The sequence below is a fragment of the Vulpes vulpes genome, chromosome 5 (genome assembly GCF_048418805.1).
Source record: "Vulpes vulpes isolate BD-2025 chromosome 5, VulVul3, whole genome shotgun sequence".
NCBI classification, from domain to species: Eukaryota; Metazoa; Chordata; class Mammalia; order Carnivora; family Canidae; genus Vulpes; species Vulpes vulpes.
The window spans coordinates 77,529,273-77,544,653 of NC_132784.1; the positions used below are offsets into that span (position 1 = coordinate 77,529,273).

A 15,381-nucleotide genomic window follows, 5' to 3' on the forward strand; every position below is an offset into this window, starting at 1 on the left:
TAGAGAAGCCATAGAAGATATATTTTTCAAATATGGTATCCTGCATTAATTCTGAAAGAAGAGGGACACCTGGGTGGTTCAGCGGTTGAGTGTCTGACTTCAGCTCAGGGCATGATCCCAGGGTCTCCTTATCAAGTCCCGCATCAGGCTCCCTGCTCAAGCCTTCTTCTCCCTCTGCCTATGTCTCTGCCTCTCCCTGTGTCTCTCATAAATAAATAAATAAATTCTAAAAAATTCTGAAAGAAGATAAAAAATTAACCTGGAGTTAATGTGGGATGGCCAAAATCTTCTCAGCAAAGACTCCACTTTTGTAAAGGAGGACACTTCCTATAAAGGGAAGGTCCAAGTACCTTCAAAGACCAGGATCAGAGACAATTGTTAGAAAGTACATTGGCAAAGTAGACAAAGGGTATCCTGAGGCCCTGTAAAATCAGAGACTAATGTACAACATACTGTCTATTATTAAAATACTGTATTTTATATTTGAAATTTGCTAAGAGGGCAGAAAAAAGAAAATTATAATCATGTAAAGTGATAGCTATGTCAACAGGTTTGATTTTGGTGATCATTTCACAATGGATACTTATGTCAAACTATCAAGATGTACATCTCAAATATATACAAATTTGCCAATTATATTTTAGTAAAGCTGGAGAGGAAAGATGATAAAACAAAGAAAAACTTAATACATGTTAAGAAATCTGAGTGACCAAATTGGACATAGGGTGCAAAATGGAGAGTCACACAGTACTCTGCATTCAATACCAAAGTGAAAGAAATCCCAAAAGGAAATAGGTTCTATGACAAATGGACACAAGCAGTGAAATCCCTAAAATTTATATGAAGGAGGAAATAGTTGATCTTGGCTGTGACCAAAGAATGGTTAGTGATTGTTAGCACTTATCCAAAAGAGAAACTTCCTCCCCCAAGTATAGAGTAGTAATGGTCTGATGTATAATTAATCACACATTGTTTCATAAATCACCAGCTATACTTTTTTCATAAGGGTGTTTTGAGTCCAGCAACTGTCTCTAAAACATTATGATAGAGGCTCAATTCTTCAACCAAAATTTGAAGTCAATAATTAGCAAGATGGCTAACTTTATGGAAATATTAGTCTAGACCAAGATGGAAGAAAATACAGCATCATACACAAAAGTTTGGAACAAAAATGACACAGAGAAGAGAAAACCTACAGAAGTTGAAAGACAAAAAAGCTACTCACCATCCCTTATGAGTATTTACTAGCTGCTGCAAAATTCAACTAGTCGTCTGTTCTCCTCTTACTACTTCAAAAAAGAACTTCTAGTTTGTGTGGAAGGTGATGCATCCAGGTAAAAAGATATTACACTTCTCGGCTTTCTTTGTAGCTAAGATGGTATGTATCTTGGTTTGCATTCCTGGGTTACAGACTTGGGTAAAGGTAGCATATGCTGGAGGTGTATGTGGAGAATTAGCCTTAACCTAAAGAGCAGTCTGGGCTTTGTCTTCAGCTACCAGGGTGATCTGTAAGCCCCTGGGATGTCCTTCCTAATAGGAATGTCTTTGTTTGCCTGGAGAATTTGGCCACTGGACAATCTAACATTATGATTTATGATGGAAGCTTTGAAACATGCTTCATCAGTTCCAACTTCCAGAGGAACTTGGGACTAAAGGTATTAACCCCAACCTCCAGAACAGGTTGAGAATGAAAGATCAACCACATGAGCAAAGTGTCATATATAGAGCCACAAAGAAACTGGATACTAAAGGTTAGTCTCCCAGGTCAGCAATACTCCATGTGTGTTGCTACATGTTGACATTTAGGAGAGTAATACATCTCTGAGGACGATGGAGTTTTTGTATTTGGATCCTCAACAAACTTTGCCCCATGCATTTATTCCTTTGGTTACGTTCAGCTTGTATCTTTCTATTATATTAAAACTAAAATCGTATGTATAGTTCTTTCCTGATGTGTTAGCCAGTTTGGGCTCTATTACAAATTACCATAGCTTGAGTGGCTTCTAAACAATACAAATTTATTTCTCAGAGTTCTGGGAGTTAGAAGTCTGAAATCAGGGTGCCAGCAAGGTCAGGGTCTGATGAGAGCTGCCTTCTGGGTGGCAGATGCTAACCTCTACTGTGTCCTCAATGGTAAAAAAGGGGATCAGGGCTGCACCCTGGAGATGTGCCTCCTCCTCACTAAGCCTTTGCCTCTTTATACCATCACATTAAAAGTTAGGATTTCAACAGAAGGATTTGGAAGGGCACAAACATTCAGTCCATATCACTGGAATTCAGTGAGTCATTCTAGTGAATTATCAAACCTGAAGGCGATTGGGGAAAGGCCCCAACATTTGTAACCAACCACAAATGGGGGTGGCCCTAGGGACCCCTGGACTTTTGACTGGTGTCTGACGTGACATGAGTTCAGTGGGAACTGTACCTCAGGCTATGCAGTTTGCCAACCTTTTTGGTGGGGTTACCTCAGGCTACGCAGTTTGCTAACCTTTTTGTTGGTCTCTCCCAAGCAGCAGAGAGCAAGAAGAGTAAGCTATAGAAAGACAGAAGCAAGGAAAGGGCGAATCATTTAGCTGGCTTACACCCTGGGAACTAAGACTCAGTCTCAGTCTCTAAAGGACAAAACAATTATTCAATCCTTCTGTCCCATCACTGGAAGGTCACCCAAGGTCTTCCACAGCTTCAGAGATATTTCTGAGGCAGAGAAGCTGAGAGATATCAGGGGAAACCATCACTAGTAGCATAGACAACATTGTCCACCAGAGATGCATGAAACCAAGTAGCTGAGGAGGTGGTGTACAAGACACTGAGATCTCTGCTACCCATACACATTTCTAGCCAATGAAATGTGAATAGAAGACTGCAAGATTTGGGGAAAGCTTGCATTTTCCTAATGAAAAAATACACACACACACACACACACACACACACATACACAGTTGTCACCCTACATTCCTGGATTCTTTTTTCTGTTTTGAAAAGGAATGTGACATCTAGAACTACAGTAGACAGGTTAGACTATGAGGCAACCAACATGTGGGAAAGACAAAGCAAATCACAAAAATGGAAGTCAATGAATGACTGAAGAGAGTAGTTTGACCCATAACTCTAGTTTTACTTGAGTTTTTAGAAAACGAGAAGCTACTACTTCATCTGTCAGTTTAATTTGGGGGAAAAATATGACAAGACAATTAAAAAATGAAATGTCAATCCCAATTAAGCTTCTTTTGGCTGTTTGGTGAACTCAATTTCAAATTTATAAGATGGATTTTATTTAATATTTCAGTTTTACTATTCTAAATCTCTAACATAATTGGTTCTGTGTGTAATTCTTTTAAATTAAGGTGCCATTTTCAAATACATATGTATTTTACCCAAATTTTCATGGTAAAGGAAATGTCTCTGTAGATTTTCCTTCAAAACATTACATGACAGTTATTTTATCTACTGTTTTTATTTTGTTAGAACTCAAATCAACAAAGACAGGATACTTAAAAATTTGAGATCAATCAGGTCAAATGAAATTAAATAATTCCAGATTAAAATTATTACTTTTCCTATGTAAAAAAAAATGCAAGTCAAAACTTCCAAACTATTGTTATACAGGAAAAATAAGTCCCTGTTTCACTGAGCCAAAGTAACTTGGATTTTTTTCCTACCAGGAGTACAACATATTTCTAACTGAGGCACTGGTCATGCAATAAGTAATGTTGAATATTGATTCACTGGCCTTTTGACCATAATTCTCCTTCACAGGTATGCTTGCTAATCAAAAGCTATGGACTCCCTGAATCTAGCCTTCTACTCTCATTGATTAAATTAAAAGTTTAACCCTAGTAACTTCATAGCCAAAAACCTTCTCAAAATAGCTTATTCTATTATCTGAAAATTCTGATGGTGTAAAGTGCAATTGGAAGAAAAAGTATCTTTATCCAGAGCTTATTTTTTTTCAGAGCTTATTTTTAAAATATATTCATTTTTAGGGAAAAAAAGAAGAAAAAGAAAGACGAAATCAAGAGCAGATTTTTTTCTTCAAATAAACAATGATCAAAGGAAGGAAAATGAGTGGGAAAAATTAGAGAGAGTGACAAAACATGAGAGGCTCCTAACTCTGGGAAACGAACAAAGGGTAATAGAAGGGGAGGCAGGAGGGGGCATGGGACAACTGGGTAACGGGCACTCAGGAGGGCACTTGATGAGATGAGCACTGAGTGTTATACTATATGTTGGCAAAGCAAACTTCAATAATAAATAAATAAATAAATAAATAATAAAGTATGACAGCAGCAACAATAAGCTAAAAAAAAAAAGCAAGGTGCTAATAGAAAATATGTTCAAATACTAGTAACCTTATTCATCACATTAGGGACATATGCTCCTAACTTTAGATTAGCTTTGATTCCTTTTTTTTTAGATAACCATGTTATTTGCTGATTATGGTAACAAGGTCAATTTTCTGAATCTAAAACACAGATTCTTATACATATTTAAAGTGTTCAACCAGGTGGCTCAGTTGGTTAAGTATCCGACTCTTGGTTTCAACTCAGGTCATGATCTCTTGGGTCATGAGATTGAGCCCCACCTCCATCTCTGGCTAAGCTCAGTGAGGAGTCTGCTTGAAGATTCTCTCCTTCTGCCCTCTCCACTTTCTCTCTCAAATAAATAAACAAATCTTTTAAAAAAACACTTGTTCAACCTGATTGATAACAAGAAAAAAAAATGTTGAGGAGTTGTTTTATAACAAGGCAACATGCATACATATCCTTAATGACAGTAACAGGAATTAAGTGTATTCTTTCTAGAAAGCTTAAATGTTCTTCAGCATAAAATAACTACTAACCATTGTTCATTCCAATTCCAACTCAGCCCCTGGAACCTCAGATTCCTGAGGGAGCCAGTATTGATCCCTTAGGCCCCAGCTATAAACTCCCCAATTAGAAGAAAGCACATAGAGAGACCATGGTGGCAATCAGCCTGCATCGGCTGCAGAAACAGAAACTAGAGACAAATCTGGTGTAAGTAAAACAAAGCAATGAACTAACGATTGAAAGATTAAATGAATGAAAGGGGAACTGGGGTGGCTCAATTGGTTAAATATCTTCCTTCCACTCAAGTCATGATCCAGGGTCCTAGGCTTGAGCCCTACATTTGGATCCCTGCTCAACAGGGAGTCTGCTTCTTTCTCTCCCTCTTCATCTCCCCCTGCTCATTCTCTCTCTCTCTTCTTTTCTCACTCTCTCTCTTTCTCTCTCAAATAAATAAATAAATAAATAAATAAATAAATAAATGTTTTTAAAAGAGAAAAATTTAATGAATGAGTGAAAATTATATGTTTTTCATATATTATTTGCAGGTACTATTATGACCAATTCTGAGTAGCTATTCAGTGCTCAGCCTTGTGTTGGGAATTTACATTAAAATTCCTCACTTTTTCACATCATTACAAGTAGTCTTTTTTCTTTCTCTTCCTCTTCCTTTTTAAAACAAAGCTATTTCAAAAAGAAAAGATGATGAAATTTATGTCTAAAGACTCTCCATTCCCATGCTGAAGGATTACCACTAAATATTTGATGTGAATCCTTCTTGAGCTTTTTCATGGATAGATAAAATGAGAAACAGAGAATGAATGAAAATAAACATTTTTGTTTTTAAAAGGGCCCAGACTTAGGGCACCTGGGTGGCTCAGTTGGTTAAGCAGCTGACTCGATATCAGCTCAAGTCATGATCTCAGGTTCGTGGGATCAAGCTCTGTGTGGGGCTCCTTGGAGATTCTCTACCTCTCCCTCTCCTTCTTTACCTCCCCCACTCAAATAAATAAATAAATCTTTTTTAAAAAAATGGGTCCACACTTCAGTTATTATTCTGAAGCTTGCTTTACTCATTTGACAACATGACAGAAGCAATATTCCATAAGACCAGCACATATTTATCGCCTACTTTTTGGACAGTGCATTGATCCAATAATATAAATCTGTTCTGATTTATTTAACTCTATTTCTAAATGTTTGCTTTTATAAGCAGTGTTACAATAAAAATCATGACCTTCTAATTATTTCTGTGATCCCATTTTATAGACAATGGAACTGAGGCCAAGGGGAGTTATATACATCCTTTGTATCTGTGAGGTGGGGTGACCAGAATTCAAACCCAGGTCAGCCGATTTCCTTTCCCTTCTACCACATGGTGCTGAATATAAAAGAAGCTTCAGAAGCACCAAGGTTTAGAATAGGTTAATCCCATTCATAATACTCAGGTACTTGGCTTGTGTGAAGTAAGGGGTATCCCTTGTACTGGTTTTCCATAGCTCTTGAAAAATGTCCCCCAATATTTCATACTTTTATTTAAATTTAAAATGATTAAATTGAAATGGTAAATATCAAGATTCTAAGTTGAGTGGACCCATGACCAGTTTTAGCTTTCCCTGACAAGTGCTTTTACCCACTGTTGGAAGGTCCTTGAAAGGACTGCATTTCAACCCTTAGCCCTCACTAAATATCAAAAAGATTATTTCTTTAAAAAAAAAGAATTATTTCTTTTTCCACCACTACAAAGTTATGCCACTCTGTTTATTCCTCAAGGTATTTGAAAGAACCAGGTTGCCCAAGAAACATTGACACAAGGTTTAGTTTGTTATACTCCCCACCACTAAAGTCACATTCTTATAAGAAATCGACCATCTCATCTACAGAGCTTCAGCTCTGCCTGGCATTACTGACCTCAGGTACAGGAGCTTTCTACTGATGTACTGGGGATGTGGTTTTCTTTCTTTCCTTTGTGAGGGATTTTTGTTACTGTATAGTATTTAAGTTGCATGAAAATATATTTAAGATAATGTAACAACCATTCATGAAGCCATCACCTAACTTCTGCAACTTCTTTTTATTACTCAGCAATCCATTTGAGAAATTTATCCACATAGATGTTGTGGCACCAGTTTACTGAATTTTCACTGATTTATTTAATAGCTTATATTTTTTCTATGATCAACAATGCTTCTTGTGTGTGTAAGAGTATATATGTATACACTTACATGTGTACGTATACATGTATATATTTATATATCCTTGTTCATGTGGTCAAGAATTTCTCTAGAATATGTACCTATGATGGAAATCCTGGGAGGTATATATTTAATTTTACTTATTTTTCCAAATTTGCCTCTAACATGACTGTGCTAATTTGCCTTCTCACCAGAAATATATGACCATGTCCTCACCAAAACTTGGCACTTTGAACTGAAGAATGCAAAACTATATTTCAGTGCAGCATTAATACACAATTATCGGGACACCTGGATGGCTCAGCAGTTGAGCATCTACCTTTGGCTCAGGGCGTGATCCTGGCCCCAGGATCGAGTCCCGCGTTGGGCTCCCTGCATGGAATCTGCTTCTCCCTCTACCTATGTCTCTGCCTCTCTTTCTATGTCTCTCATGAATAAAAAAATAAAATCTTTTTTAAAAATACACAATTATCAAATTACTAGTGAGTTGTGTGTATTTTCATATTTCTATTGACTATTTAGCTTTTCTCTTCTATAACTATCTTGATTATATATTTTTTAATTTTTCCCTTAGGATAATTTATAGACATTCTTTAGATATACTGGATACTAATTCTTTAACATTTATGTGTATTGCAAACAAATTTACCTGAGTAAACTTCTAGTCAATATTTGGTCTTTTCTCTTTCATATTGTTGCTATTTTTAATTTAAATACGTTTGAATTCTAATGTTTTATTTTTTGTGCATTCATGTTCTGTTTAAATACTTTTCTCTATATCTAAAGCATGGATATTTCATTGTATTATTCTCAAAGCCTCACAATTCACATCTTTAATCCATTTGGAAATTATTTTTGTAAAATATAAAGGAGGAATACAATATTATTTTTCATACGTATAAACATTTACAGCACTAGTTTACTGGACCATTTTTCACTCAAGTACATGGTCTTGGTTTCATACATCAAGCTTCCATAGACCTGTAGACTTGTTTATTATTCCTTTTTATCAGTTTCATTGATCCATTTGTCCACCCTTATTCCATACCATACCGTAATGTCTTTATTATTACCACTTTTTAAAAGGGTCTGATATCTGATAGAATAAGTTTATCACCTTGTTGTCCTTTAAAAATTGGCTTAAGGTTTTTTAGATTTTTTCTCTCCCAAATAAATTTTAGAATAACTTTGACAAGATATATGTGAAATTCTTTCAAAATCTGATTGGAATTACAGTGAATTTGTAGATTAGTATGGGAGGGAAATGTAATGTTATAATATTGAGTTACTATCCATGATCCTGGTCTGTGTTTGGATCTTCTTTAAGCCTTTAAATAAAGTTGTATTATCTCAATAACGTCATGAGCATTCCTTCTTAGATTTATGTCTAGGTACTTTATTTTGATGTTATTGTAAATATAAATTTTTAAATAACACTTTTGAATTCTTTCTGGTGAAAAGAAATGTGATTGATTTTTATATATTAAACTACTATTAAGTAACTTTACTAGGCTTACTAAGAATTTATCTGTCTAGTTTCCAGGATTTTTTATAGAGACGATTACATTATCTAAAAACAATAAGTTATGTTTCTTCCTCATAATCATTTTACCTTTCATGTCTCCTGCATTGTGTCCTGGCTTACAGCAAAATATAAGCATTACATCTCATGATTTAATAGTAAATATAATATTTAGTCCAGCAATGTGGTAGGTAGCCTTTACCAGGTAAAGACGGTCCCTGCCTCTTTTTATCTGTGTTCTATTTGATCATGGGAATTTACTGAATTTTACCAAATAATTATTCTGTATCTATTGAGAAGATCATATGGCTTTTTAAAGAATATAGTAATATGGCAAATTATGTCAATAAAATGTCAATGTTAAAAATGCTTTCATTCCTGAGATAAATACAAATAGGTCTTGATTACTGACGGAAAATACTTTTCTCTGCTTCTGATGTTTCTTTCCTGAGAAGAAAGCAAAGTTTGTTTAATCATAGGTTCTCCCCATGCATCCACTAATTTCCTAAAAAGATGGGCTGACATATCTGATTGTTAAAACTGAGAACAATTTGGTATGTACAGCTCACTGGACTCTTCGTTTCCACTCTATGATGTGATAACTATTAAAAATGAGACTATTTAAAATTATTGCAGAATTTTGACAATGCTGATAATTTTTATTGCTATATGCAAAAATATTGGTACACAAAATATTACAATTTTGCAAAGAAAATGATCGTTTACTATAGATACTTTGATAAACATTTGCATAAAAGACTCTACTTGGGATGAGTCCATGACTGGCCAGAGCAAAATTACTAAGGAGGCAGAAAGAGTAAAATGAGAATACAGAAATAAATTAGAGCGAGGTCATGTAGAAATTTATGAGTAACTCAAGATTTTCACACATAATAATTTGTATTTATGTAAATTGGGATTTGTGAATTAAAATGTATGCAGCATAAACGAAAGCTTAATTTTTATTTTTATTTTTATTTTTTTAGTTTTTTATTGATTTCAGAGAGAGAAAGCATGAGGAGGAGGGGCAGAGGGAGAGGGAGAAGCAGACTCCCTGCTTAGCAGGGAACCAATGTGGGGCTCGATCCCATGACTCCAGGATCATGACCTGAGCTGAAGGCAGATGCTTAGCCAGCTGAGCCTCCCAGATGCCCCAAGAAAGCTTAATTTTTAAATTTATGATTTTATATGTTCCCTAATTGATGATTTAAGATATATGTTTAAGAAAAGCTTAAATTCTTAATATAATTAAGAAGTCAGTTTGTACCCTGAAAACAAAGAAACTGATCCATGGCAATTTCCCCAAAGTATAGATCTAAGTTATCTAAGTCAGATGTCAAGATATAGACTTTAAATACAGAGTCAATTATCGCATAGAAAGTATCTTCTGACTCCACTGTGAAACCAAATATTATATCATTGCCAATTCCAAAACTAAAGGATCACATGGCTTTAGCTTTCTCTTCTTTCTTTGCTCCTTTTCAGCTGATGCTTAAACTTTGCTAGCCATGGAACAAAACAATGGCACTAAAGTAACTGAATTCATCCTCCTGGGATTTGCTGGTCAACACAAGTCTTGGCATGTCCTCTTCATAGTATTTCTAGTGATCTATGTGGCCACCCTAATGGGGAATATTGGGATGATCCTACTCATCAAGATTGATTCTCGCCTTCATACACCGATGTACTTTTTCCTCCAACACCTGGCATTTGTGGATCTCTGCTACACCTCTGCTATCACTCCCAAGATGCTGCAAAACCTTGTAGAAACAGAGCAATCCATCTCATTCACGGGATGTATGGTGCAATTACTAGTCTATGGAGCTTTTGCAACAACCGACTGCTACATCCTGGCTGCAATGGCAGTGGACAGGTATGTGGCCATCTGCAACCCACTCCGCTATCCGACAGTCATGTCCCAGGCAGTCTGCATTCAACTCCTGGTTGGCTCATACTTCATAGGCTTCTTGAATGCCTCTGTAAACACAAGTTTTGCTTTTTCATTGAACTTTTGCAAATCCAATAAAATTAACCACTTTTTCTGTGATGAACCCCCACTCCTTGCCCTCTCGTGCTCCAACATTGACTTCAACATCATGCTACTAACTGTCTTTGTGGGGTTTAACTTGATGTTCACTGTGCTGGTTGTCATATTTTCCTACATATATATTCTGGCTTCCATCCTGAAGATATCTTCTGCTACAGGGAGGAAGAAAGCCTTCTCCACATGCGCCTCCCACTTGACAGCAGTCATAATTTTCTATGGGACTCTCTCTTACATGTACCTGCACCATGGGACCAAGGAGTCTCAAGAGCAAGAAAAAATGGCTTCTGTGTTTTATGGCATTATGATCCCCATGTTAAACCCCCTCATCTACAGCCTGAGAAACCAAGATGTGAAGGAAGCCCTAAAAGGGATTCGAAAGAAGGCCTTCTAGTTTGATCAGTAGTTTCTAATTCTTTACACTTGTAAACAACCAGACTCACAGTGCCAATGTTTAAGAAATCAAAACCAAGGAGCCAAACAACATAGGAAAAGTTGCTCAGTTTTTCTAATACTGAGCTGCAAATAAAGTAACAATGAGACAAATAGTTTACACCAGTGTAACTGGCAAAAACCGAAAAAAGAATGATAACACCTATTAATTGCTGTGATGTAAGGAATATGATGCTCTCACCCATTGTTAATGGGAAATTGAAGTGTTACTTCACTCTAGAAGGAATCTGACAATATGTTTTTAAAACAAAGAAAAACTCTTCAATTCAGAATTTCAGACTAGCAAATTGATATATGGAAATAAAAGTTCAAGTCTATAAGGCCATTTATTTAAAGATACTTATTGCAGCATTGTTTAGGAAGATGAGATCAAGAAAATGAATATTCCTTAATAGGGAAATAAATGTGTATTGTTGTAATTCCAAAATCTGTATCTATTGCTGCATAACAAATTTCTATAAATTTAAGGGCTTAAAACATGATGATTATATTATAGTTTTATGGGTCAAGAATATGGACACTGCTTAACTGCATCCTCTGAGATGCTACAATCAAGGTGTCAGTCAGGACTGGGAACTCATCTGAAGCCTCAACTGGGGCTCCACTTCCAAGCTTCCTCATATTATTGGAACAATTTACCTCTTTGCAGTTGTAACAGATTCCTGCCTTCCTGTTGGCCATTAACCAGATGTTGCTCCCAGCTCTTAGAGTCTATCCATAGTTCTTCTCCATGTGGCCCTCTCCATAATCTTTGAAACAGCACACCTTTGTATGCCCAAATTGTACTGCTACTTCAAGAGTCAGTCTCTCCCTGAAGTTTTCCGAGCTTAGCACTTGTTCCTGCCAACTCTCTAAGAAGGTAATTCCTTCTTCCACTGAATCTCATAGCACTTTATTTGCAACAATAAACATTATTTATTATTTATAACTTCCTGTCTACATTATTTACTTGCCTAAAGACCCTCAATATCATTTATAAGGTAGTTGAGATACATTGTCTTTGTATAACCTTCTAACATCTGGTGTAAAGACTTAGAGACAGTAGGTATTCTATAAATATTGAATGAAGAAATGAAGATAAAATACAATAATATAAACAGCTTTCTAACTGGAAGTTATGTGAGAATGTCGCCTACACTAGTGGTCTTTAAATATCAGTTGTAGATAGCAGCATTCAAATGATCACAAAAAGTTTTTTTTAAGATGTTATTTATTTATTCATGAGAGACAGAGACAGAGAGAGAGAGAGGCAGAGACTCAGGCAGAGGAAGAAGCAGGCTCCATGCAGGGAGCCTGATGTGGGACTCGATCTCAAGTCTCCAGGATCATGCCCTGGGCCAAAGACAGGCACTAAACCACTTAGCCACCCAGGAATCCCCACAAAAAGTTTTTAAAGTGCAAATGATAATATCCTAGCCCTGGAGGTGTTGATTCAGTAACATTAGTCAGAGCCAAATATCTATAACTATCTATATATGCAGAGTGTTTCTTTAGTAGTATGGTCCACAGGAAAGTAGAATATAAGAGCACAGAATTTTGAATAGTTTAGTATGTTGTTGATAATGCCAACCCTGACACTCATCAGCAGTGTCCCTTTACAAGTTAGTTGGTCTTTCAAACCTTATTTCCCATAATAGTACATATCTCATGAGATTTTTTTGTTTGCTTGTTTGTTAGTAATAGATAGGTAAGCTAATGAATAGTACCTGGCACTAAAAACTCTCAACAATTGTGAATAGTAATCAAGTACTAACAAGGATTATTTCAACGTGGGAATGGCAGACATTATAAAAATGCCTTCATTACACACAAACACACAGAGAGTCAATAAAAAGTCTCCCAAGGTTTGCAACATGAACACTTTCCCCTTTGGGAAACCCCTCTCTCCTTCAGCAGAAAGCTAACTAATGAGGTTGGGTTTTGGGGGCGGGGGTTGTTTATTTGGTTTTTTTTAATCCTATTTCAGCATCAAGAGTCACAGATGCTCCAGGGAAAAGGTACTACTCCCATAGACATCAAATATAAACTCTCTCTGTGAAGAAATCACTTGGCAAAAAAATCAGCCTGCACTAGCCTGCAGGGGAAAAAATCTAATGACAAATCCCCTGTAAATAAATCAAATTGCATTTTTCCTACTCTGCTGGGCATTATTTCAATAGACGGGAACCACAGTAAAATCTATAGGATTAGAGCCAATATGGCAGCATAATCAACTCCAAGGTTGAGTAGAGTCATCTTATCTTCAGCAAGGTAAAAAGTATAAATGGAGAGGGGAAATTATCAATTGTTTTGAGAAGTTATAAAATAGCAGGGAGGGGCACCTGGGTGCCTCAGTGATTGAGCGTCTGCCTTTGGCTCAGGTCATGATCCCAGGGTCCTGGGTTTGAGTTCCAGATCAGGCTCCCCACAAGGAGCCTGCTTCTCCCCCTGCCTATATCTCTGCCTATCTCTCATGAATGATTAAATAAAATCTTTTAAAAATAATTTTAAAAATTACTTCACATCCCACACATTTTTCTGCAAAATGCCTTACTCACCAACAATATGTTATTAACATTTTTCCTAAGAATACATATAGATCTATCTCATTATTTTTAGGTATTTCATGAAATACAAACTATAGATTAAGTCTCATTTGTTTTAGCATCACCCTATCTACCGTTTATATTTTGATATAAAAAGCAATACTGCGTAGGGGATCCCTGGGTGGCTCAGCGGTTTGGTGCCTGCCTTTGGCCCAGGGCGCAATCCTGGAGTCCCGGGATCAAGTCCCGCATTGGGCTCCGGGTATGGAGTCTGCTTCTCCCTCCTCCTATGTCTCTGCCTCTCTCTCTCACTCTGTGTCTGTCATGAATAAATAAATAAATATTAAAAAAAAAAAAAGCAGTACTGCATAGAATCCTCTGGGCTTAAATTTTTCCCATCTCATTTCATCAAAGATCAAACTGAGGTTGAGGGAAGTTTACAAGCTGTTGCCCAAAATCACATACCTTTTGAATGAGAGTTTCAAGATTCAAATCTAGATCTTTCCAACTGCTAATTCCAACTTTTCATGGCAGGTAGTATAAAATAAAAATTCAAGTTGGCTTAGACATAATATAATTTTGGCAACTTCAAAATACTTACATTATTCATCCAGTTAATAGTCCCTTCCAGAACTTCCACTTCTGGCCAAGATGGCCAGAGTAATAGGGATTGGATTTATCCTTCTTGAAACATGAAAAGGTGGACAAAATTATAAAATAATAGCTTGCAAGGTACATCAGGCAATAAAGAACAATGATTCTTGAGAGGCAAGTAACAAATTAGCTCTAAAATTTCCCCAGGTTTATGCCTTAAGAAAGTTTTGAAACCCAATGCAGTGAGGTTAGGGGACTTCCTAAAGGAAATGGATCTGAAAATCTGGAGAGACCAAGGCAACTAGAACTTGCAGGACAGGATATTGAAGAAAAGGAGTTGCACAGAGAAAAAAAAACCTAGATGTGCAGAGGGTCCCCGTCGATTATTTAGCTGAGTACTAGTCAGTACACACACATGAGGAAACAATTTGAGGTTAGAGAAGGAAATACTGAAAAGATTATAGATAACAGCACTTGATGCTCCCACAAGGCTGGGAATAGTGCCATTCTCAACAGCCAAACTGGAGAACTTTCAGGAGTCATGATGCACTGGGTAGACCACATGGAAAGAACTTGCTTCAGTAGTGGAAATAATTAGCCCTAAACTGAACAGTGTTCCTGTTCCAACTAACAAATCTACAAAGAATGTCTCGAAAGTATTGTACTGTTGTGTGGAGGGGTGGGGCTAAATGGGTGATGGATGTTAAGGAGGGTACTTGCTATAATGAGCACTGAGTGTTATATGTAAGTGATGAATCACTAAACTCTACTCCTGAAACTAATACTACACTATATGTTAACTAACTTAAATTTATTTATTTATTGGGGGAAAAAAGTATCATTTTCTTTCCAAGTCATTTAACTGTGTTCCAGACAAAGCTCAAGAATATTTATAAGAGGGACATCTGGGTGGCTCCGCGATTGAGCATCTGCCTTCAGCTCAGGGCATGATCCTGAGATCCAGGATCGAGTCCTGCATCTGGCTCCCTGCAAGGACCCTGCTTCTCCCTCTGCGTAGGTCTCTGTGTGTGTCTCTCATGAATATATAAATAAATATTTTTTTAAATAATATTTATAAGAATACAAAAACATCTATCACTAAACATGGTAAAATTCACAATGCCTAACATCCAATTAAAAATTACCATTCATGCAAAAAAGCAGGAAAATACAACCATAATGAGAGAAAAATCAATGGTCAAAACTGATGCCAAAGATGTCAGAATTAGCCATTGAGAACATT

General features: G+C 36.5%; 1 protein-coding gene across 1 annotated transcript; it reads left to right on the plus strand.

The window, feature by feature from the left end:
- Positions 1 to 9,493: 9,493 nt before the first annotated feature.
- Positions 9,494 to 10,960, plus strand: LOC112930422 (putative olfactory receptor 5AK3). Its single transcript, XM_026012739.2, has one exon. The coding sequence runs from the start codon at positions 10,031 to 10,033 to the stop codon at positions 10,958 to 10,960; it is 930 nt and encodes a 309-aa protein (XP_025868524.1). The 5' UTR covers positions 9,494 to 10,030.
- The last annotated feature ends 4,421 nt before the right edge of the window (positions 10,961 to 15,381 follow it).